This window comes from Heptranchias perlo, chromosome 10 (assembly GCF_035084215.1).
Source record: "Heptranchias perlo isolate sHepPer1 chromosome 10, sHepPer1.hap1, whole genome shotgun sequence".
Classification (NCBI taxonomy): Eukaryota; Metazoa; Chordata; class Chondrichthyes; order Hexanchiformes; family Hexanchidae; genus Heptranchias; species Heptranchias perlo.
The window spans coordinates 47,651,026-47,676,607 of NC_090334.1; the positions used below are offsets into that span (position 1 = coordinate 47,651,026).

Sequence of the window (25,582 nt, forward strand, 5' to 3'; positions counted from 1 at the left end):
TTCACCATCACTCACTCACACATCTGTTCTTTCTCCCTTTCTAGGAGAAGAGAGCACAAAATGCACGCAAGAGGGCAAGGACTGGAGAGCGAGGACTGGAGGGGGGGCCACAACAAATAGTGGTCCTGACAGACACGGAGGAGGAGGCCCTGCAGATCAGCCGCACCGTCGAGTGCCTGTCTGTCGGGGACGCCGAGACTGGCACCCCACAAACGTCTAGTGACACAACTTTAACATTCATCACAAACAACATGAATTGATGTTAACAATGCTTGCTATGTTGAACACCTCAGTATGCTCATCGCAACATGACACATCTGTGATGATGCTTAATATTGCCTTCTGTTCTCTTACAGGCCATTCAACGACCACAGTGATGGGAGAGGGCGATTCCTCAGAGGAGCTCCATGCCTCTGAGGGCGCGCCGTCACATCTTAGCGAGCCATCCACCAGTGCAGATACTCACACCTTGGTGGATCCTAGTAGTCAGTTAGTTGGGTTGGCACCTGGTGAGTCCAACACACAAGTGAGCACAAGCAGACACTGGTGGCAGGGGCAGCTGTGGAGAGTCCGCGTTGGTGGGTGCACTCTTCTCCAGACTCTGCTCAGCTGAACGCAGATGCTGAACCCCGGTGGCCACCCTTTAAAAGGAGAATGATCGAGGGACAGCAGCACATATGCAAGGTATTGGAACAGGTGTCACGTGCACTCTCCACAATAGCGCAGAGGATGGAGGAGTCCAATTCCTGCATGAGTGGAATGGTGGCACAGGTATGGGAGGGAATCTCTGAGATACTGTCACAGGGACGTGCGCAACTGTCTGAGTCAGTGTTGCAGGTAAGTGCAGGAATGTCTGCAATGGAGAGAAGGCCAGCTGCCGTTGAGCTTCAAGCACGCCTCACAAATGAGTCCATTCAGACCCTGATAATGGCCGTTCAGACTCGGGGTGAACAACATTCTGCTGCCTTAAACAGGCTGCCAGATACTTTAGTAGTGGCCTTCCAAGTCATCACACTTGTCCTCCAAACTGTTGTCCAGCAGGGTGGTAGGAGTGATGTGGCCCTGGCCCAGGAGAGGGATGATGGCGAAAGGGGACATGGAAGTGGGGACGCCACTCAAAAGCTCCCATGTCTCACCCGTTGCCCCCCTCTCAACCTGTACCCACAATGCTGCCTCCTCTCCAGGTGGCCGAGTCAGCCCCTGCACAGGTGCAGGTGGAGCAGTCTTTGGATGGGTCCTCACGGGCTCCATAAGCCAAAAGTATCTGAGCAGTCAGGGCATGAACATGAGCAACCTGCCATTACCTCTGCTGCAGCCACAGGAGATGCACCACGTAGATGTAGTAGGAAAAGAAAGGCTAAGGTTTTGTGATCATGAAGGGTATGCAGAAGGGTGTCTGACAGACTGTCATGTTTTCATTTATATTTGGTTATATTCACATTAAATGTTATCATTCTCACCGCTACTGCCACGTCTTGCCCATTCTTGACTGGCTTTTGTGATAGGGCCCTTTCATGAGCTTCACCATGAACGGCGACACTTGATGCCACCCATTGGGTCACATTGCAGTGGGTGTATGTGTAGTTGCAGGACTGTTTTGTGCAGGGAGGGGTTTGGGGTTGGTGTTGGCGCTGCTCTTTCCAGGCGGTCTGAGGGCTGATTCTTCACACTTCCTGATGTTAAGATAACCGTTCACATATGAGTGACTCCCTGGCCTCACGAGCAGCCAGGTGAGCCGCTGTTCTGGCATTGGATTCGTCCTCCGCCTCCTCCTCCTCCTCCTCAATGTGGATGGCAGATGTGAATGGGACCTCCTCAAGCGGCACCCCTCTCTGTTGTGCCATGTTGTGCAGGACACAACACACTACTATAATGTGTCCCACTCTGTCTGGTGCGTATTTAAGCGCTCCCCCAGAACGATCAAGGTACCTAAATCGCATCTTGAGCAACCCTGTAGCATGCTCAGTTGTAGACCTGGTGGCGATGTGGCTGTCGTTGTATCGACGCTGTTGCTTGGTGATGGGGTTCCTCCGAGGTGTCATGGGCCACGTGTGCAGCGGGTATCCCTTGACCCTGAGGAGCCAGCCCTTAAGGGTGTTCGGTGCATGGAAGAGGGGCGGGTTGTTGGATTCCCTCAGAATGAAGGAATCGTGGCAGCTGCCAGGGAATCTGGCGCACACGTGAAGGAATCTTTTGCAGTGGTCACAAATGAGCTGAGTATTGATGGAGTGATACCCCTTTCTATTGATGAACGGTCCTGGCTCTTGGAAGTGCTCATATTGCTATATGGGTACATTCGATTGCACCTCGTACCCGTGGGAAGCCAGCCACAGAGTGGAATCCCACTGCCCTCTTGGTCTGGCTGAGGTCGTCCATGGGGAAGTTGACGTACTACGAGGCTCTGCGAAACAAGCCGTCGGTGACCTGCCTAATGCACTTGTGTGCAGATGACTGAGAGACCCCGACGAAGTCACCAATGGCTCCCTGGAATGATCCGGAGGCGAAGAAGTTGAGGGCAGTGGCGACTTTAACAGCGACGGGTAATGAGATGCCGCCAGGCCCAGCCGGGAGCAACTCGGCATGAAGGAGGCTGCAGATGTCTTCGACCACCTGGTGACTCATTCTGAGCCTCCGTATGCACTGCTCCTCAGAGAGGCCCAGGAAGCTGAGCCTCGGTCTGTAGACCCACTGGCGAGGGTAGTGCCTCCTGCAATGGCGCTCCCTCTGTTGTTGCCCTCTGTGCTCTTTGCAAGTCCCTGTGACACAGCACTGTGTTGTGGAGCTTCAAGTGGCAGAAGTGCACGCTGTGCCTGGCGAGGCTGGTAATGTTGCTCGTCCTTCGATGTAGTGGTGAATGCAACCATGTCGCCCCCCCCATCCTGATGGTATCAGTTTGAGGGGGGGTCCAAAAAATTGTTAAATATGTGAAAACAGAAGAATTCTGAGTGTAAACCAAGAATTTTCAGTTTAAACACAAAGATCTCCCAGCCAAAAGTTTGCCTGAGACACCTGAGTACCCTGCTGCAATAACTTACCTTTATCCCCATGTGTCAAACAGGCATTTAAATGTCCAACTGGCTGCTGCCTGAAACACGTCACCTTGGACTTGGAGTGTTTCCCACAGCACAGGAAACACGCTGAGGTTGAATTAAAATCGCATCCCTGCCTCAATCTCACAAAATTAACGACTTAAACAAGATCGACTATGTCAATAAGTAGTTTAACTATTGTCCCGTCGGCTTTAATTGCCAGCGGGATTTCTGGATTCGTGAAGTGCACGCGCACACAGGTGCATCTGTGGCATCCTCGGAAGTTGGCGGGTTGGAGCCGGCTTCTGAACCCGCTCGGGATTTTCCCTCTGCCCTCATCACACCCGCAATTCCATTTTAAAATCGACCCCAATAAGTGTATTTATTAAAACCTGATGTATACAAATATATAATTATATGAGGGATGTCAACATAAAAAATTATAAAAGTTGGGTGGGAGGAAGTGATCCCTTTATATGGTTTCCCTGTCTCACAATCTGGTGCCACCTTAACTCCAATGGTACGTGCAGGGTATCTTCAAAGTATGAAGATCTTTCAAGGTAGAACATCTTACTTTGCATATAAAAATGAAGGTCTGTAGGCAAAGTGGTACTGCAGTATGTTAGTAGATTAATATGCGCTGCCACAGGGTTAAAGGATATGGATTTTCAATTCACAAAGCCATCCAGGAGAGCCAGCCTTGCCCCTGGAGGGAGATCCTTTGAACCTTACATTGACTGCTCTGGTCAAGCCATTCAACTTCTTCCGATATTACTGAGCAGTCCTTGATATGAAGGAGTTGGCATGGAGTGCCTGGGTCATCTCCCTCCAGGTGGCAAGTCTGGCACTCCTGGATATCACTGCCTGGCTCACCTACTGTCCCTCCTGCCTTCCGCCCCCTTTCGGAGAGCTAAAAGGTCTTCGGGCTCATTATGGGTGTGTACTTCCTGCTCGCCATATTGGAGGTTTAGACGTTCGTATAGAGCCTGAGAAAAGGTTGCACGCCATTGAATATCTAGGCCACTGTGTCCTTCAGTCCTCAACGTTCAGGTTCTTTTGACTCTGTATCGGTATTAAATCAATTTCAATTGCTCTATTTGCAGTCATTCCAGCAACAGACCTGTCACAGCAAATCTCCACAGCTGGCACAGAGGCTTCTGGTACAGGGAATATGAAGTTCATGCTGAATGGTGCCCTAACTATTGGCACTATGGATGGAGCAAATGTGGAAATGGCAGAGGAAGCTGGTGAAAACAATTTGTTCATTTTTGGCTTGAAGGTTCAAGATGTGGCAGAACTGGACAAGAAAGGGTGTGTTTACAGTAATAGTTAACAAATATTGTTTGTAGTGAACTTGAGAAATTATTTATAATGTTATATCATAATGGAAGCAAAAGGTGGGCGAACCAGTGGGGTAGTGAGAGTGCACAAAATGTGAATCTGCAGTATTCTTTGCTATATTTAAAGGACTATTGATCCATGTTGATATTAATTCGGATCTGTTAACCTGATGCATAAAATTCAACATCATGAATGGTATGCTTGAGTAACTGCTTATTTAAAATTGGTACTATGCTTATAGTTTATTGATCATCAGCTGATAAACAATAATTGTTATTTATAAGCCGATAATTAAAGACAATCCTCAGCTTTGTGGGTTGCAGATGTTAATTCTGACAATGAATTCTTTTTTGTCTACTCTATCTATCCATTCTAGGGCCAAGATTATCCTCCCAGTAGCAGTCCCAGCCCGGGCAATGAGGTGGTGGTAGACCTCACCACCTGCATTTTCCATTATTCTCCGCCATCATCCCGACAAATTTCAGGGGTGGATGCAGAAGGAAATGGGGTTGGTAGGGAGATGTGGCTGGTGAAGGATACAAGGAAGTGATCGAAGATGGCCTTGTCTGATCAAGACCATGGAAGTAGAGGCCATGGGTGATGGCATGATCAAAAAGTTGGCTGTGGCTAGGAGAGTTTATATTCAGTGAGAGGTTAAGGGAGGCAGTAAATTCAGAGGAATCACCAATGATGAGGGATTGCTCAGTGCAGCAGCTGAGGAAGGAAAGAAGGGAGGATATCTTATGGAGAAGCTTAGGGTAAGGCATGCGGAGGGGGGGGAGAAACCAAGGTGTGACTTGGTGATAAGGGCAAAACTACCACTGTGGTGATTTGGGTGGGGCAGGTGGTATAACCAGGTGGGAAGACTTCGGTAAGGTGTCACCATCCGTGAACCAAGTTACAGTCAAAGCCAGGATATCAATGCAGTCATCCACAATAAGGTTGTAGATGGCAAGGGCTTTTTTTGCAAGTGAACGGACATTCTGGACGACAATGTGGAGTTGGCGGTGATTGTTCATCTGCTGGCAGCGTCCAAGGGGACATTGGTGGGTGGGGTGAGTGGAATGGGAAGGAGGTTGGTGAGGTTAGCCCTCGAGTGGGCATGTTGGACGGGAAGGTCGGCGAGAGAGGGGAGGATGGATCATTTAGGGTTGCTGATCGTAAGGCAACAGCAACGGTTGCTTGCATGGGCCCTTCAGAGAATGCCAAGAGAGGCATATAGGGCAGTTGTGACCTTATTCAAGCGGGGTTCAAGCCTGGGTTGGTGACAGAAAAGTAGGAAGGCAGAGGAGTAGTGACGAGTTGGGGTAGGAATTAGCGGGGGCAAAGTAGCCAAAAAGGGAGAAATGAAAGTTGGCATGACAGGCTAACAGGAAGGAGAGGAGACTGGAGAGAAGGGCCCGAGAGGGACCAAGAGAAGAAATAACTAGAAGTAATGGGCTTGGGTCCACGTGAATGGACAATGAAGGAATTCAGGATATATATGCATTGCATGAAATTAGGAGAGACAAATCCTGGTTGTATACCGATGACAGGAAGAAAATTATATGAAAGAGTCCAAAGTTAAAGCCTGAGGTTCTGTGGTAGGATGAAGCTGACTTGTAGACAGAGTGGAGTCAGCTTCGAGTGCCCACGAACCAATGTCCAGCCTTGGAAACAGTTGCGGAGAGAGAATGGATCCAAGAGGCATTTGAGGGGTAGAGTATCAGTGGAGGTTGTTCAGAGGGTCACGGAGGAGTGGAGAATCGACCATGAGCCAGCAGAGGTACATAGTGGCCTCCAGTGTTAGTAGTGTGCACCAGCAGATCCAGTATAACAGCAGAGGAGCAAGAAGTAATGAGATTTAAACCCAAGGACCAAGAGCAGTGAAGTCCTGGAAGCTGGGGAGGGTGAAAGGTAAATCCATGTGATCAGTGCAGATGAGGGAGCTGGTCCGAGGAACAGCTTTAGAGAAGTGAGGAGAACACAAAATTGGGAGCAGCAGCAGGAGCTTGAGCAGCTGATCCAGTCTAGCGAGGGGTGATGGAGGAACTCTGAAGGACAAATAGAACAGAGCAGAGTAAGCAGCCACAGGAAGCAAGGGGGTAGCAACAAAGCAAAGATCATTCAGTCCCAGCGAAGGAGCAAAAAACTGAAGCTGACCAGGAATGGAATGGAGGCAGTCCAGCAGAGAATAAAATCTCAGTGGAAAGCAGCGGCTAAGGTGGAGCTCACAGTAAAGCCCAGAAGCCAGTGGAGAAGTGGAGTTCGGCTCAGGTGACAGCAGATTTCTGTCCAGGATCCAATACAGCAATAAAGTAAAGCTAAGAAGCTTGCAGTACACTGAAGTACAGTCCTGAAGCTCAGCAGGCTGGGGGTGGGCACTGTAGGCTGCAAAAGGTTGTCTTAAACTTGAAGATATTGAGTGGTGGAGCAGAGTCAAGGCAGCCAAGGCATATAGTATAGTCCAGCAGAACACACGAGTCCAGATGTCTAGGAAATCAAATGTGAATAGAGTTCCAGCTGTTGATAAGAGCATAGGTAAAAGCACAGAACAAGCAGGATCAGAGGATGGAATTTACTCTGTATAGATAAGTTTAACTTATGGCTTGACCTTGTAGCTTGAGTTAAAATGTACCTATTATTACGGACAGGGGATCTTAAGCAGTAGAGGAGAGTAGATGGGGAGAAAAGGGCAAAGGATGGTAATGGATGGAGTTGTTATGTTTCGGGGTTCATACTCTAGTTTTTCTCTAAGATCAGCACTTCAGATCACTCCTGTAGGTGAATCTGCATTCCCTGTGCCTTTATCTGTCCAATAACTCGATAATTTGTAGCGAGCCCAGAAAACCCCTTTTAATGTATTTTTTTTTATTCGTTCATGGGATGTGGGCGTCACTGGCGAGGCCGGCATTTATTGCCCATCCCTAATTGCCCTTGAGAAGGTGGTGGTGAGCCTTCTTCTTGAACCGCTGCAGTCCATATGTTGACGGTTCTCCCACAGTGCTGTTAGGAAGGGAGTTCCAGGATTTTGACCCAGCGACGATGAAGGAACGGCGATATATTTCCAAGTCGGGATGGTGTGTGACTTGGAGGGGAAGGTGCAGGTGGTGTTGTTCCCATGTGCCTGCTGCCCTTGTCCTTCTAGGTGGTAGAGGTCGTGGGTTTGGGAAGTGCTGTCGAAGAAGCCTTGGCGTGTTGCTGCAGTGCATCCTGTGGATGGTACACACTGCAGCCACTGTGCGCCGGTGGTGAAGGGAGTGAATGCTTAGGGTCGTGAATGGGGTGCCAATCAAGCGGGCTGCTATATCTTGGATGGTGTCGAGCTTCTTGAGTGTTGTTGGAGCTGCACTCATCCAAGCAAGTGGAGAGTATTCCATCACACTCCTGACTTGTGCCTTGTAGATGGTGGAAAGGCTTTGTGGAGTCAGGAGGTGAGTCACTCGCCGCAGAATACCCAGCCTCTGACCTGCTCTCATAGCCACAGTATTTATATGGCTTGTCCAGTTAAGTTTTTGGTCAATGGTGACCCCCAGGATGTTGATGATGGGGGATTCGGCGATGGTAATGCCATTGAATGTCAAGGGGAGGTGGTTCGACTCTCTCTTGTTGGAGATGGTCATTGCCTGGCACTTGTCTGGCACGAATGTTACTTGCCACTTATGAGCCCAAGCCTGGATGTTGTCCAGGTCTTGCTGCATGCGGGCTCGGACTGCTTCATTATTTGAGGGGTTGCGAATGGAACTGAACACTGTGCAATAATCAGCGAACATCCTCATTTCTGACCTTATGATGGATGGATGGTCATTGATGAAACAGCTGAAGATGGTTGGGCCTAAGACACTGCCCTGAGGAACTCCTGCAGCAATGTCCTGGGGCTGAGATGATTGGCCTCCAACAACCACTACCATCTTCCTTTGCGCTAGGTATGACTCCAGCCACTGGAGAGTTTTCCCCCTGATTCCCATTGACTTCAATTTTACTAGGGCTCCTTGGTGCCACACTCGGTCAAATGCTGCCTTGATGTCAAGGGCAGTCACTCTCACCTCACCTCTGGAATTCGGCTCTTTTGTCCATGTTTGGACCAAGGCTGTAGAGGTCTGCAGCCGAGTGGTCCTGGCGGAACCCAAACTGAGCATCGGTGAGCAGGTTATTGGTGAGTAAGTGCCGCTTGATAGCACTGTCGACGACACCTTCCATCACTTTGCTGATGATTGAGAGTGGACTGATGGGGCGGTAATTGGCCGGATTGGATTTGTCCTGCTTTTTGTGGACAGGACATACCTGGGCAATTTTCCACATTGTCGGGTAGATGCCAGTGGTGTAGCTGTTCTGGAACAACTTGGCTAGAGGCGCAGCTAGTTCTGGAGCACAAGTCTTCAGCACTACAGCTGGGATGTTGTTGGGGCCCATAGCCTTTGCTGTATCCAGTGCACTCAGCCGTTTCTTGATATCACGTGGAGTGAATCGAATTGGCTGAAGACTGGCTTCTGTGATGGTGGGGACATCGGGAGGAGGCCGAGATGGATCATACACTCGGCACTTCTGGCTGAAGATGGTTGCAAGCACTTCTGGCTGAAGATGGTTGCAAACACTTCAGCCTTGTCTTTTGCACTCACGTGCTGGACTCCGCCATTGAGGATGGGGATGTTTGCAGAGCCTCTTCCTCCCGTTAGTTGTTTAATTGTCCACCACCATTCACGACTGGATGTGGCAGGACTGCAGAGCTTTGATCTGATCCGTTGGTTGTGGAATCGCTTAGCTCTGTCTATAGCATGTTGCTTCCGCTGTTTAGCATGCATGTCGTCCTGAGTTGTAGCTTCACCAGGTTGGCACCTCATTTTTAGGTACGCCTGGTGCTGCTCCTGGCATGCTCTTCTACACTCCTCATTGAACCAGGGTTGATCCCCTGACAAAAATGGAAAGACGTCCTTACGTCAAAATTGTAAGGACATCCGGGGAACCCATACTTCCAGGTTTCCTGTCAGGAAATCCTCCCCCCCCACCCCACCCCCCTGCTCTCTTCCAGGCTCCCTGTTAAAATTTACCCGATATCCTCACTTCCCCACTTCCCTGCCATTGCTAACCTGCCCAATTTTGGGTGAGATAACGGATGATAATTCAACCGCTATGTACTGTGAAAGAAAGAAAGAAGCCTTACATTTCAAAAATGATATACATGCATTGGAAAGAGTACAAGAGTAATCCCATATAATGAGTATGAACTATGAGGAAAGAGCTCCTTGCTCTTGTTCGAAATAGACCTTTCAGTACCTCCTGCTATAACTCTTTGTTAAACGGGAATATATTGAGTCGGGTGAAGGAAGTGAGAGACCTTGGACTACATGTGCACAGGTCCCTGAAGGTGGCAGTACAGGTAGATAAGGTTGTGAAGAAGGCATACGGAATGTTCTCCGTTATTAGCCGCGGTATAGAATACAAAAGCAGGAATGTAATGATGGAACTGTATAAAACGCTGGTAAGGCCACAGCTGGAGTATTGTGCGGGAGAAGATTGGTGTGGGAGAAGTGGGTTTCGATTCATGGGGCACTGGCACCAGTACTGGGGAAAATGGGAGCTGTTCCGTTGGGATGGGCTTCATCTGAACCATGCTGGGACCAGTGTTCTGGCAAACCGAATAACTAGGGCAGTAGAGAAGGCTTTGAACTAAATAGAGAGGGGGAGAGCTCAGGTTGGCTGAAGTTTCAATTGATAAAAGAGCAAAGACAAGGAAGTAGTACAGGAAAGTGATGGGGGTAATGATAAACACAGTGTGTCAGGAAGGACAGAGCGTACAAACATAAAAGTGCACAAGCAAATGGGGCCGGGGTAGGAAAGAATGGTAAAAAGACAAAATTAAAGATTCTTTATCTGAATGCGCGCAGCATTCGTAATAAGATAGATGAATTGACGGCACAAATAGAAACAAATGGGTGTGATCTTGTGGCCATTACAGAGACGTGGTTGCAAGGTGACCAAGGTTGGGAGCTAAATATTCAGGGTTATTTAACATTTCGGAAGGATATGAGAAAAGGTAAAGATGGTGGGGTAGCCCTGTTAATACAGGATGAAATTGGTCTAATAGTGAGAAATGATCTTGGATCAGAAGACCAAGATGTCGAATCAATTTGGGTGGAGGTAAGAAATAGTAAAGAAAAGAAATCACTGGTGGGAGTAGTATACAGGCCCCCTAACAGTAGCTACACTGTAGGGCAAAATATAAATCAGGAAATAAGGGGGGCTTGTAAAAAAGGTAATGCAATAATGAGCGATTTTAACTTTCACCTAGATTGGACAAATCAAATTGGCAAAAATAGCCCTGAGGAGGAGTTCTTAGAGTGTATTCGGGACTGTTTCTCAGACCAATATGTCGGGGGACCAACCAGGGAACAGGCCATTTTGGATCTGGTAATGGGTAATGAAACAGGATTAATTAATGATCTCAAAGTAAAGGATCCCTTGGGAAGCAGTGATCATAACATGATAGAATTTCACATCCAGTTCGAGATCTTGGATCTGAAACTACTGTATTAAACTTAAATAAGGGAAATTATAAAGGAATGAGGGTGGAATTGGCTAAAGTGGACTGGGTAAACAGATTAGATGGTATGATGGTGGATAAACAGTGGCAAACATTTAAAAAGATATTTTAAGACTCGCAACAAAAATATATCCCTGTGAGGAAAAAAGACTCCACAAAAAGGGTGAACCAACCATGGCTAACTAAGGAAGTCAAGGATGGTATCAGGTTAATAGAAAAAGCATACAACATGGCCAAGATTACCAGTAAGCCTGAAGATTGGGAAAACTTTAAAAACCACCAAAGAATGACTAAAAGAATAATAAAGAGGGAGAAAATAAATTATGAGAGTAAACGAGCAAGAAATATAAAAACTGTCAGTAAAAGCTTCTACAAGTATATAAAAAGGAAGAGGGTAGCTAAAGTAAACATTGGTCCCTTAGGGGATGAGACTGGGGAAATAATAATGGAAAACAAGGAAATGGCAGAGGAATTGAACAGATATTTTGTATCTGTCTTCACAGTAGAAGACACTAATAACATACCATTAATAGTAGAAAATCAAGGGGCAAAGGGGAGGGAGGAACTAAAAACAATCACTATCACTAGAGAAAAAGTACTAGGTAAACTAATGGGTCTAAAGGCTGACAAGTCCCCTGGACCTGATGGCTTGCATCCGAGGGTCTTAAAGGAAGTGGCTATAGAGATAGTGGATGCATTGCTTGTAATCTTCCAGAATTCACTAGATTCTGGAAAGGTCCCAGCGGATTGGAAAACCGCAAACGCAACACCCCTATTCGAGAAGGGAGTGAGACAGAAAGCAGGTAACTATAGACCAGTTAGCCTAACATCTGTCATTGGGAAAATGTTAGAATCCATTATTAAGGAAGTAGTAGCAGGACATTTGGAGACTCATAATACAATCAAGGAGAGTCAATGTGGTTTTATGAAAGGGAAATCGTGTCTAACAAATTTATTAGAGTTCTTTGAGGAAGTAATGGGCAAGGTGAATAAAGGGGAACCAATGGATACAGTATATTTGGATTTCCAAAAGGCATTCAATAAGGTGCCACATAAAAGATTACTGCACAAGATAAGAGCTCATGGTGTTGGGGGTAATATACTGGCATGGATAGAGGATTGGCTAACTAACAGAAAACAAAGAGTCGGGATAAAAGGGTCATTTTCAAAATGGCAATCTGTAACTAGTGGGGTGCCGCAGGGCTCAGTGCTGGAGCCTCGACTATTTACAATATACATCAATGACTTGGATGAAGGAACAGAGTGTCTTGTGGCCAAATTTGCTGATGATACAAAGATAGGTAGAAAAGCAAGTTGCGATGAGGGCACAAAGTGTCTGCAAAGGAATATTGACAGGTTAAGTGAATGGGCAAAAATTTGGCAGATGGAATATAATGTGGGAAAATGTGAAGTCATCCACTTTGGGAGGAAAAATAAAAAAGCAAAATATTATTTGAATGGAGAAATACTACAAAATGCTGCGGTACAGAGGGATCTGGATGTCCTCGTACATGAAACACAAAAAGTCAACATACAGGTGCAGCAGGTAATCCAGAAGGCAAACAGAATATTGGCCTTTATTTCTAGGGGCATGGAGTATAAAAGCAGGGAAGTCATGCTACAACTGTACAGGGTGCTGGTGAGACCACACCTGGAGTACTGCGTACAGTTCTGATGCCCTTATTTAAGGAAGGACATACTTGCATTGGAGACAGTTCAGGGAAGGTTCACTTGGTTGATCCTGGGTATGGAAGGGTTGTCTTATGAGGAAAGATTGAACAGGTTGGGTCTATACTCATTGGAATTTCGAAGAATGGGAGGAGACCTCATTGAAACATACAAGATTCTGAGGGGACTCAATAGGGTAGATGCTACTCATGGGGGAATCTAAAACTAGGGGGCATAGTCTCAGAAAAAGGGGTCGCCCGTTTAAGACGGAAATGAGGAGGAATTTCTTCTCCCAGAGGGTCGTGATTCTTTGGAATTCTTTACCCCAAAAAACTGTGGAGGCTGAGTCATTGAATACATTCAAGGCTGAGTTAGACAAATTTTTGATCAGCAAGGGAGTGAAAGGATATGGGGAAAGGGCTGGAAAGTGGAGTTGAGGTAAAAATCAGATCAGCCATGATCTCATTAAATGGCGGAGCAGGCTCGATGGGCCGAATGGCCTACTCCTGCTCCTATCTCTTATGGTCTTATGGTGCGCAGTTCTGGTCATCACATTACAGGAAGGACGTAATTGCTCTGGAGAGAGTGCAGAGAAGGTTTACAAGAATGTTGCCCGGGCTTGAAAATTGCAGCTACGAGGAGAGATTGGATAGGCTGGGGTTGTTTTCCTTGGAGCAGAGGAGGCTGAGGGGTGACTTGATTGAGGTGTACAAAATTATGAGGGGCCCAGATAGAGTAGACAGAAAGTACCTGTTTCCCCTAGCGGAGAGTTCAAGAACTAGAGGACATAGATTTAAGCTGATTGGCGGAAGGATTTGAGGGGACATGAGGAAAAACTTTTTTACCCAGAGTGTGGTGGGTGTATGGAATTCGCTGCCCGAATTGGTGGTAGAGGCAGGGACCATCAACTCTTTTAAAAAGTACCTGGACCTGCATCTAAAGTGCTGTAAGATGCAAGGCTACGGACCGGATGCTGGAAGGTGGGAATAGAATGGGCACCTGGTTGTTCTTCGAGTCGGCGTGGACATGATGGGCCAATTGGCCCCCTTCTGTGCTGTATCTTTTCTATGGTTCTAACACCCCTCCTACATCTAGGGGAGCTTTTGAGGCAATGCTATGCAGGGTGAAGTTTGAAGAAGACATGGTGGGAAGGACAGAGTCAATTAAAAATAGCTTACCCTTTTGCTTCAAACTGCTGTGCACTTGGCAGTTTTTGGGTCCCCTCTAATAGTAATACCCAACCAATTGATGACACACTGGCTGTCGTGATAATGGGATGATTATAGATACATAGCAGGGCAGCTGTGGGGAAAAACTAATTTTGGAGAGAAGTGCCCAAAATCTTGTCCTAAGATTGGGAACGAAAATTAACTGGTAAAAGGAAGAAATGTAATTTTCCTCTGACACCATTAATAATAAATGGTCTGTTAAATATATATTGCTATTGATCAGTTACCTCAAGTGCATTTGATGATCAGTTCTGCCACAGGACATTGAATTATATGTTGTCAATTTATGTTGATATTTTTTAGATATAATGCCACGGAATACTATGAAAACTTTCCAGAATTGAAACAGGTGGTTGATCAGATCGCGGGTGGATTTTTTTCTCCAAAACAGCCTGAGCTTTTCAGAGATATTCTGAATATGCTTTTTCACCATGATAGGTAATCACTGAAGCCCTTTTATCGGTCATTGTTTAACTACCTTATCTCTTTCCAGTCTGTTTTCTGCCACATTATGAAGACCCAACCCAATTTGCCCTGGTACTTTAGCAGTAGCAACCTTGTCTTTACCCATTCCCAGTTCCAGCATCTTTTCTTCTCCTTTCTGAATATGGTTTGGAGCAGATTACGTTCAGCCTCATGATTGTCTTGCTGCAGGCCTTGCAACTTACTCAGGTAGCCTTTGGCACCTTATCTGTCTTTATTCCTAATTCTTCCTGTACCTGTGGTGTTTGTTCAAGTCCTGACTCCCATGCCTTTTGCCTACTGTCAGCTCAATCTCTGCTTTTCAGTCATTGGACCAAATTGTTTTGTCTCACCCTTGCTCCAAGCTCTATTTATCTGTTTTTTTCATGTAAAACATTATGCATTTTAATCAGGGTGTTGGAGTCTTCTGCAGCAGCAGGCTGCCAATGATTCTATTTCCAATTGGACTGGCCGTGAATGTAGAGATTGGCATGTACAAAGTTCTCTGCTGTGGAGAGTCAGGATGTGGAGATGCCGGTGATGGACTGGGGTTGACAAATGTAAGATTCTTTACAGTGGAGAGTCAGCACTGTTATACGGTTTTGCTTGGCTAAATATGCCATATCGCCTGTAGCAGAAGCAGTGTATGCACAGAACAATTTTTTTCTGTATTTCACATTGTACAGATTTGGAGAGCCCTGACCAGAACTGTCATGGGACTTTTTAGGATTTGAGACACTAGGTGCTCATACAGGGGTGGGTGTGAGAGCCTAGCTGAGTTGATAGAAAAAAGGCTACTTTCCTTTAAATCACAAGAGCAATAGCTTGAACAATTTGTGAACATCTTCTGACACTCAAGATTGTGTAACAGCCTGCAACTCACTGCAGCATTACTTTGTAGGTAATTTATGGTGTACTCAATATCTTGAGGGAGTTCTGAAAACTAATTCTAATCATACAACAGGATGAAGGCAAAATAGCTATTATAATTGAAGCCTCTATTATACAGTTATTTCATATTCCAGTTCATTCAATATACCCGTATTTGGACAAGTGACCCCAAAAATTCCTGGTGGCTACTGCGCCACTGGAATTGGGTCAGGGCAAGACCTCCGCCTGCTGACTGACCCCCACTCTGAAATCCCAGGGTCTGCAAATTTTACATATTTTGGAGGGCACCTGTGCTGTTTTGGCGTAACTGGGGAACCTGTGCCAGTGGGAGGGAGGAATTTTGCTGCTTTCCTAGTGATCAATTGCTACAGGGAAGCCAACATTTAAAAAGCTGTTGGGCCTAAGTCCTGGCATGCAGTGTATGCCTGAATTGGGTGTAACAGGGAGAACAGTCAGGTTTTAGGATATGATATCATACCGCCAGTGCTGCTTCATCCAGTGTTGTCATTGCAGCAGAGGACAGGTGCAAGTAGCACCCTTCTCCCCCACCACCCCGCCCCCCCCCCCCCCCCACATCTTGTAGAATTTCGAAAGGGGGGTGGGAAGGAATGGAGCTCCCCACACCCAGATTTCCCAACAACTGTGTTAGAAAAGCTAAGCAATTTCGAGCCTGTGAAGTTCAACTCTAATTTGTAAAAGCTTTTTTTTCCTACATTTTAACAGTGTTTCAAATTATTCTTTATGTCCAGGTTCAAAGTGTTTGCTGATTTTGAATCTTATCTCAAAACTCAAGAAAAAGTCAACCAGTTATACCAGGTCAGAATATTGTACTCCTGACACCATTGTTTATTTGTGGCTTTACATTGAAAATGGATAGAGCAGCAAAATATTCTGTTCCAATCCTTAATTTCAATCTTTATATATAGCAAATCTTCCTCGGTAACGGCCACGGTAAGTTGGAAGATACACTGTTGAATGGCATTTAAACCTATCTAGTGAATTTTATGCCTCACTTTTTTAATAAAGCCTTGGATAGAAAGCAAAATGTTGGGAAAATATTCCAGGTTGCAGATAGGTAGAAGGCATATAGTAAGTAGTTGTAGATAGTGGGGAGGACGGAACATGGGTCTAGAAATTCGATGGCGGCATGCCTGTTTTTCAAGTGGTAAACAGGCGCCTAAACTTCCAATATGGCGAGCAGGAAGCTCGCGCTCGTTACGAGCCAGAAATCTCCCGCCTGCCATTTTGGTATAGGCAAAAAAATAGGCATCCAGGGCTCACACCCTACAGTGGGTCCTGGGGCCTGGGAGCACTGAAAGGAGACCCAGTGTCTAGGAGTACTTTGGAGAGGGATACTAGGGCTGGTTCTGGGATCACTGGAATGGGGTTACTGAATTCTGGGTGTATTGAAGAGGGAGGGTCCTGGGAGTTGGTCCAATGGTTTCTGAACACTGGGAGGAGGGTCCTGGGAACAGGGGGGGAAATACTGGGGAGTAGGGTCCAGGAGTACTGGGGAGGGAGTTTCATAAGCATTGGGGGAGAATGCTGGTATTTGATAGGAATGGAGGACAGGATCTAGCAGCCATGAAAGAGAAGGGGCCTGGGTGAATGGGATCCAAATGGCCCTTTCCCCTTTTGAAGAATCAGGTGCCCCCATCACATTCCCACCAGTTAGCCTTCTCTCTTAACTTGTCTGCGGCCAACCCCTTTTGGATCATCAGGCAAACCTCTATCGTTAGTTTCCCCATCTTCAGCAGATTCCTGCCTTTTACCTCCTGCCTTAAAGCACTAAGTGCACTATTGGCATGTTTGTCAACTTACATATTCCTTAATAAAGATAAACTTCCACAAACAAAAATAACAAAATAAAAAATGCTCAAAAGTTCATCTTTTCACACAGTTTCCAAGTTTTAATACAAAAAAACTACCTTTAAGTCTCAAAAATGATTTGCTTTCTCAGAACAGATTTTTTTTTTAACTGAACTTGGAGCCAAAATTAATTGTTGAATTCAAAAGAAAATCAAATTCCAGCTGGGTTTAAATCACTTGGTAAACAAACAGAAGTACACCATTTGCCTTGCAAGACAGAGGTTCTGCCCCATACAAGGCAACCAGGAAACAGCAGAAACCTGATGCAGCCATGTCTCTGCCATTTTCCTGGGGTTGTGATGGTCTCCCATAACAATGGAGTTATGATGGGAGCCCTTTCAAGGAACTTCAGCTCCTTTACTTTTCTCAGTGGAAATGTGAAATTGGCTATTTAAGTTTGTCTGTTTTTGGAAATTGTTTGAATACTATTGGTAGGGTTGCCAAATCCCAGATGTCCGAGAGTCTCCCAGAATGGTAGATGAATCTCCCGGGCACCACCGCTAGCAGGTGGGGGCTTCATTAAAATATGCAAATTGGGGTCCTATGATGTACATGGGACACCGATTGATATTTCGAGGTACAAATGGGTGGAGCATGCACCGTGCACACTCCTTTCATTTGTACCAGGTGGTGAGCAGCAGTCCACTGTCGGTCCATCGAGACTCCCCTGGGATCACTTCTGACCAGACTCCAAATCACCAGACCCCAAATGTCAGCTAGCTCACTGTAGTATTTAGACGATTTCGCGCCCTCCCAGAACCAGTAAGTTGCAGCGGGTTGCCTGTTTGGCACCCGCAGCTCACCAGTGGAATGTAAATGTGGCCCAGGCCTCTAAATGACTCAGGCCTCCCGCTGCCGAGAATGGGCAAGCATTGTTCTGCCCACTCCCGACCCATTCTCTGCCAGTAGGTAAAATCAGCTCTTACGTCTTTTTTCATTTTAATTTTAAGTTCTTTCTTCTATTAACAAATTCATTGAATTTTGAAAGTTTCTCCAGTAAACTGAAAGGCTCTGCTTCATCACATGAGGTTTGTTGATGGTTACAAAATGTAAACAATCTAATCAGTGACAACTATGAGACACAGAGAGACAGATGGACAGACACTCCTCCAGTGTCATTCCAACCAGTTGCTGCTCATGTTGGATGACCATCTTCAAAGTGTGATGTTGCTGAAATGTCCTTCTTTTCTGGTGAGTACCCATGAGATCCAAGTCCCATGAACCTTTAACCAAAAGAAGCTGTCTCTGGAGCCTCTGCTGGGGAGCTGGCAAATCCTCATGCTGCCTATTTCCCCAACTTTCTCGTGCTCTATGAATCACCCGGTTCCACATACTTACTTGGACTAACTACTTTCCCCTGGAGTGAGGAAGTAACCAATGCAGGGGCGATATTGATGGGTTTGGGGCAGAGGAACTTGGGCAGAATCTTGATCCAGGCATTCTTATGTGGCCTGTTGCTCATCATCCTCACAGTTGTCATCGTCATCAACATAGTCTACAAAGAAGAAATTTCTTCCTTCCTCGTCTCATAATTATTTTCCTCCTCTTCACCTTTCTATGCCACACATTGCTGTGATGGATCTGCAAGAGAGGAGGACATAAACTAAGAATGGATGAATGTAATCCCTTGAGATTAAGTAAACAGTGAAGGGTGAGGAAGCTTCTGGCTGCCTGCAACTTTGCAGGAATGCCATGGTGAATATTTAACCTGCAGATTGCGTTTTATGATCAACCTCACCATCTCCCAAAGTTGAAGTGAAGTAACTCCCCAACAACTTCTCATAGGGGGATGATGCCAGGAATGGAAAGTACTTCGTACTACAGGCAGCTCGCTGGCGAATCAATATTGGATTTCGGGCCACTGCATCGCCGTCGGGTAGGTCCTGGGAGGGAGGAGGCAATTGGGGGAGGGACGGGAGCACTGGCTGCGTTCATCAAAGACCAATTTTGCAAAGGGGACTTAAACAGTGGGCAGGTCCCTTATTTGCACATGCAAATGACCTAACACCTGATTCAGGCGTCGGCCCTGGACGCCTCTTTTTCTGCCTTTACCAATATTGCTGGCGGCGCACTACCGGCGCGGAATGTGCGCTCACCACTGCCCACCATATTGGACACTTTGGCGTCTGTCTTATGTCAATCAATTTCTAGGGCATTAACTTTGTTATCTTATCATCGAGCTTACTGGCAGTCTTAGAATCATAGAATGATACAGCACAGAAGGAGGCCATTCGGCCCATTGTGCTGGCTCTTTTGGTATAGCTATTCATTAGTCCCACTCCCCTGCCCTTTCCCCATAGCGCTGCAAATTTTTCCCCTTCAAGTATTTATCTAATTCCCTTTTGAAAGTTATTATTGAATCTGCTTCCACCACCCTTTCAGGCAATGCAGTCCAGATCATTACAACACGCTACATAAAAGAAATTCTCCTCATCTCGCGTCTGTTTTGCCAATTACCTTAAATCTGTGTCCTCTGGTTACCAACCCTTCTGCCACTGGAAACACCTTCTCCTTATTTACTCTATCAAAACTCTTCATGACTTTGAACACCTCTATTAAAATCACCGTTAACCTTCTCTGCTCTAAGGCGAACAATTAATGGGACTCAAGGCGGATAAATCCCCTGGACCTGATGGCTTACATCCTAGGGTCTTGAGGGAAGTGGCAGTAGGGATTGTGGATGCTTTGGTAATAATTTTCCAAAATTCTCTGGACTCGGCAAAGGTCCCGGCAGATTGGAAAACTGCTAATGTAACACCCTTATTTAAAAAGGGTAGTAGGCAGAAGGCTGGAAATTATAGACCAGTTAGCCTAACATCTGTGGTGGGTAAAATTTTGGAGTCTATTATTAAGGAGACAGTAGTGGAACATTTGGATAAACATAATTTATAGGACAAAGTCAGCATGGCTTTACGAAGGGGAAGTCATGTCTGACAAATTTGCTTGAGTTCTTTGAGGACATAACGTACAGGGTGGATAAAGGGGAACCAGTGGACGTAGTGTATTTGGACTTCCAGAAGGCATTCGACAAGGTGCCACATAAAAGATTATTGCTCAAGATAAAGAATCACTGGATTGGGGATAATATTCTGGCATGGGTGGAGGATTGGTTATCTAACAGGAAGCAGAGAGTTGGGATAAATGGTACATTCTTGGACTGGCAACCTGTAGCCAGTGGTGTTCCGCAGGGGTCGGTGCTGGGTCCCCAACTCTTTACAATCTATATTAACGAATTGGAGGAGGGGACCGAGTGTAACATATCAAAGTTTGCAGATGATACAAAGATGGGAGGGAAAGTAGAGAGTGAGGAGGACATAAAAAACCTACAGGGGGATATAGACAGGCTGGGTGAGTGGGCGGAGATTTGGCAGATGCAATACAATATTGGAAAATGTGAGGTTATGCACTTCGGCAGGAAAAATCGGAGAGCAAGTTATTATCTTAATGGCGAGAAACTGGAAAGTACTGCAGTTTGCAGGTGCAGCAGGTGATCAAGAAGGCCAACGGAATGTTGGCTTTTATTGCTAGGGGGATGGAATATAAAAACAGGGAGGTATTGCTGCAGTTATATAAGGTATTGGTGAGACCGCACCTGGAATACTGCATACAGTTTTGGTCTCCACACTTAAGAAAAGACATACTTGCTCTCGAGGCAGTACAAAGAAGGTTCACTCGGTTAATCCCGGGGATGAGGGGGCGGACATATGAGGAGAGGTTGAGTAGATTGGGACTCTACTCATTGGAGTTCAGAAGATTGAGTGGTGATCTTATTGAAACATATAAGATTGTGAAGGGGCTTGATCGGGTGGATGCGGTAAGGATGTTCCCAAGGATGGGTGAAACTAGAACTAGGGGGCATAATCTTAGAATAAGGGGCTGCTCTTTCAAAACTGAGATGAGGAGAAACTTCTTCACTCAGAGGGTGGTAGGTCTGTGGAATTTGCTGCCCCAGGAAGCTGTGGAAGCTACATCATTAAATAAATTTAAAACAGAAATGGACAGTTTCCTAGAAGTAAAGGGAATTAGGGGTTACGGGGAGCGGGCAGGAAATTGGACATGAATTTAGATTTGAGGTTAGGATCAGATCAGCCATGATCTTATTGAATGGCGGAGCAGGCTCGAGGGGCCGATTGGCCTACTCCTGCTCCTATTTCTTATGTTCTTATGTTAACCCCAGCTTCTCTTAGTCGCTCCACATAACTGAAGTCCCGCATCCCTGGTAACGTTCTAGTACATCTCCTCTGCATTCTCTCTAAGGCCTTATCATCCTTCCTACGGTGTGGTGCCCAGAATTGGACACAATACTCCAGCTGGGGCCTAACCGGTGATTTATAAAGGTTTAGCATAATGTCCTTGCCTTTGTATTCTATGCTTCCATTTATAAAGGCATGGATCCCATATGCTTTTTTTAACAGCCTTCTCAACTTGTCCCACCAGCTTCAAAGATTTGTGTATGTACACCCCCAGGAAGTTTAGACAATAGTTTATTTTGCTTCTCCTCATTCTTCCTACCAAAATACACCACTTCCCACTTCTTTGTGTTAAATTTAATGTGTCTGCCCATGTCACCAGACTGATTATGTCCTCCTGAAGTCTGTTATTATCCTCCTCACTGTTTACTACATTTCCGAGTCTAAACTGCAACCTTCCATGTACTTGTATCTGCTGTTCTACCGGTTACACTATACTTTCTTTTCTTCCAAATAATGCACAATGCAGTCAGCCATAAGATCAGGGAAATAAAGCTGCGCAGAAGGTTTGGGAGAGGACGAATTTGCCGTTCAGAAACTTTGTTCATTGAATTTACAGAGATTTTTGAAATGATTCAACGGGTGTTCTTAAGAAGGGCAATTGGCCAATTGTCATTTGCGTATTTATATAATACTGTTAGTTTATATGTGCTTCATATATTTGTAGATAAAACTTAAAGGGCTGAATTTCCGCAAGGGTTCCACCGATCTCCCATCGTAACTCTGGCAGGAGACCGGTGGAACCCCGACAGCATTTCAGCCCCGTATTCTGTAAATCTCTGCAGGTAAAAATTCCAGCCGCAGGTTCGACAGGACGAAACTTCTGCCCATCGCTTTGGCCTCCCCATCCTGGGACAGGGTTATTTACATAGGTGGGGCAGGTGCCTATGCCAGTAGCAATAGAACAGGTGTGCCCACCCAGCATACTGAATGGAAGATTAGAGTGGCACTGCGCTGTTCCATTGTGGAAGTCAACACGCCAATTGGGCTGAAGACTGCAAATAATATTTGGTCTTTTTCATTGGCTCCCACACTTCGTTTCTTCAGATGTGGAGCATACTTGCAATCCAGAATGGCTCTCAGCTGATGCAGGTATTGCTGGGCCTAAGATATACCCTGAAACTGCTGCCAAGGATGTAAAAGGGTTGGGCAGAAGAAGAACCTGCACCCCTCGGGCAAAATTTGTTGTTGCTTCGTGAATTGGGCACAAACCCTGTGGATCCAGGTTCTGCCCCAAATCATGTTTTTTTTTATTCGTTCGTGGGATGTGGACGTCGCTGGCGAGGCCGGCATTTATTGCCCATCCCTAATTGCCCTTGAGAAGGTGGTGGTGAGCCGCCTTCTTGAACCGCTGCAGTCCGTGTGGTGAAGGTTCTCCCACAGTGCTGTTAGGAAGGGAGTTCCAGGATTTTGACCCAGCGGCGATGAAGGAACGGTAATATATTTCCGAGTCGGGATGGTGTGTGACTTGGAGGGGAACGTGCAGGTGGTGTTGTACCCATATACCTGCTGCTCGTGTCCTTCTAGGTGGTAGAGGTCGCGGGTTTGGGAGGTGTTGTCGAAGAAGCCTTGGCGAGTTGCTGCAGTGCATCCTGTGGATGGTACACACTGCAGCCACGGTGCGCCAGTGGTGAAGTGAATGAATGTTTAGGGTGGTGGATGGGGTGCCAATCAAGCGGGCTGCTTTGTCCTGGATGGTGTCGAGCCTCTTGAGTGTATTCAGGAGGAATTTCTCATTCAGTATGTGGATGGCCCGACTAGAGAGGGGGCAAAACTTGACCTCCTCTTGGGAAATAAGGAAGGGCAGGTGACAGAAGTGTTAGTGAGGGATCACTTTGGGACCAGTGATCATAATTCCATTAGTTTTAAGATAGCTATGGAGAATGATAGGTCTGGCCCAAAAGTTAAAATTCTAAATTGGGGTAAGGCCAATTTTGATGGTATTAGACAGGAACTTTCAGAAGTTGATTGGGAGAGTCTGTTGGCAGGCAAAGGGACATCTGGTAAGTGGGAGGCTTTCAAAAGTGTGTTAACCAGGGTTCAGGGTAAGCACATTCCTTTTAAAGTGAAGGGCAAGGCTGGTAGAAGTCAGGAACCTTGGATGACTCGGGGGATTGAGGCCCTAGTCAAAAAGAAGAAGGAGGCATATGACATGCATAGACAGCTGGGATCAATTGGATCCCTTGAAGAGTATAGAGATTGCCGGAGTAGAGTTAAGAGAGAAATCAGGAGGGCAGAAAGGGGACATGAGATTGCTTTGGCAGATAAGGCAAAGGAGAATCCAAAGAGCTTCTACAAATACATAACGGCAAAAGAGTAACTAGGGAGAGAGTAGGGTCTCTTAAGGATCAACAAGGTCATCTATGTGCGGAACCACAAGAGATGGGTGAGATCCTAAATGAATATTTCACATCGGTATTTACGGTTGAGAAAGGCATGGATGTTAGGGAACTTGGGGAAATAAATAGTGATGTCTTGAGGAGTGTACATATTACAGAGAGGGAGGTGCTGGAAGTCTTAACGCGCATCAAGGTAGATAAATCTCCGGGACCTGATGAAATGTATCCCAGGACGTTATGGGAGGTTAGGGAGGAAATTGCGGGTCCCCGAGCAGAGACATTTGAATCATCGACAGCTACAGGTGAGGTGCCTGAAGATTGGAGGGTAGCAAATGTTGTGCCTTTGTTTAAGAAGGGCGGCAGGGAAAAGCCTGGGAACTACAGACCGGTGAGCCTGACATCTGTAGTGGGTAAGTTGTTAGAGGGTATTCTGAGGGACAGGATTTACAGGCATTTGGAGAGGCGGGGACTGATTAGGAACAGTCAGCATGGTTTTGTGAGTGGAAAATCATGTCTCACGAATTTGATTGAGTTTTTTGAAGGGGTAACCAAGAAGATAGATGAGGGCTGTGCAGTAGACGTGGTCGACATGGACTTTAGCAAAGCCTTTGACAAGGTACCGCATGGTAGGTTGTTACATAAGGTTAAATCTCACAGGATCCAAGGTGAGGTAGCCAATTGGATACAAAATTGGATTGACGACAGAAGACAGAGGGTGGTTGTAGAGGGTTGTTTTTCAAACCGATTGGGTACGGTAGCATAGTGGTTATGTTACTGGGCTAGTAATCCAGAGGCCTAGACTAAAATCCAGAGTCATGAGTTCAAATCCCGCCACGGCAACTGGCGAATTTAAATTCAATTAATTAATTAAATTCAATTAATTAAATAAAAATCTGGAATTAAAATACTAGTATCAGTAATGATGGCCATGAAACTACCGGATTGTCGTAAAAACCCATCTGGTTCACTAATGTCCTTTAGGGAAGGAAGCCTGCCGCCCTTACCCGGTCTGGCCTACATGTGACTCCAGACCCACAGCAATGTGGTTGATTCTTAATTGCCCTCTGAAATGGCCGAGCAAGCCACTCAGTTGTAAAATCTCGCTACGAAAAGTCATAATAAGAATAAAACCGGACGGACCACCCGGCATCGGACCACTAGGCACCGGACACGACAACGGCAAAACACCAAGCCCAGTCGACCCTGCAAGGTCCTCCTTCCTAACATCTGGGGAATTGTGCCAAAATTGGGAGAGCTGTCCCACAGACTAGTCAAGCAACAGCCTGACATAGCCATACTCACAGAATCATATCTTTCAGCCAACGTCCCAGACTCTTCCATCACCATCCCTGGGTATGTCCTGTCCCACCGGCAGGACAGACCCACCAGAGGTGGCGGTACAGTGATATACAGTCAGGAGGAAGTGGCCCTGGGAGTCCTCAACATTGACTCTGGACCCCATGAAATCTCATGGCATCAGGTCAAACATGGGCAAGGAAACCTCCTGCTGATTACCACCTACCGTCCTCCCTCAGCTGATGAATCAGTCCTCCTCCATGTTGAACACCACTTGGAGGAAGCACTGAGGGTAGCAAGGGCACAAAATGTACTCTGGGTGGGGGACTTCAATGTCCATCACCAAGAGTGGCTCGGTAGCACCACTACTGACCGAGCTGGCCGAGTCCTGAAGGACATAGCTGCCAGACTGGGCTTGCGGCAGGTGGTGAGCGAACCAACACGAGGGAAAAACTTACTTGACCTCGTCCTCACCAATCTACCTGTCGCAAATGCATCTGTCCATGACAGTATTGGTAGGAGTGACCACCGCACAGTCCTCGTGGAGATGAAATCCCGTCTTCGCACTGAGAACACCATCCAACGTGTTGTGTGGCACTACCACCGTGCTGAATGGGATAGATTCAGAACAGATCTAGCAGCTCAAAACTGGGCATCCATGAGGCGCTGTGGGCCATCAGCAGCAGCA

At 46.3% G+C, this 25,582-nt stretch overlaps 1 protein-coding gene across 3 annotated transcripts in view; it reads left to right on the forward strand.

The window, feature by feature from the left end:
- Positions 1-25,582, forward strand: part of pygl (phosphorylase, glycogen, liver) — a 155,373-nt gene that overhangs the window by 122,910 nt on the left and 6,881 nt on the right. For all 3 annotated transcript variants that reach the window (XM_067991011.1, XM_067991012.1, XM_067991013.1), the window contains 3 exons: positions 4,133-4,340; positions 14,091-14,225; positions 15,890-15,956. In XM_067991011.1, the coding sequence (XP_067847112.1) occupies positions 4,133-4,340; positions 14,091-14,225; positions 15,890-15,956 (410 nt within the window). The remainder of the gene's footprint in view (positions 1-4,132; positions 4,341-14,090; positions 14,226-15,889; positions 15,957-25,582) is intronic.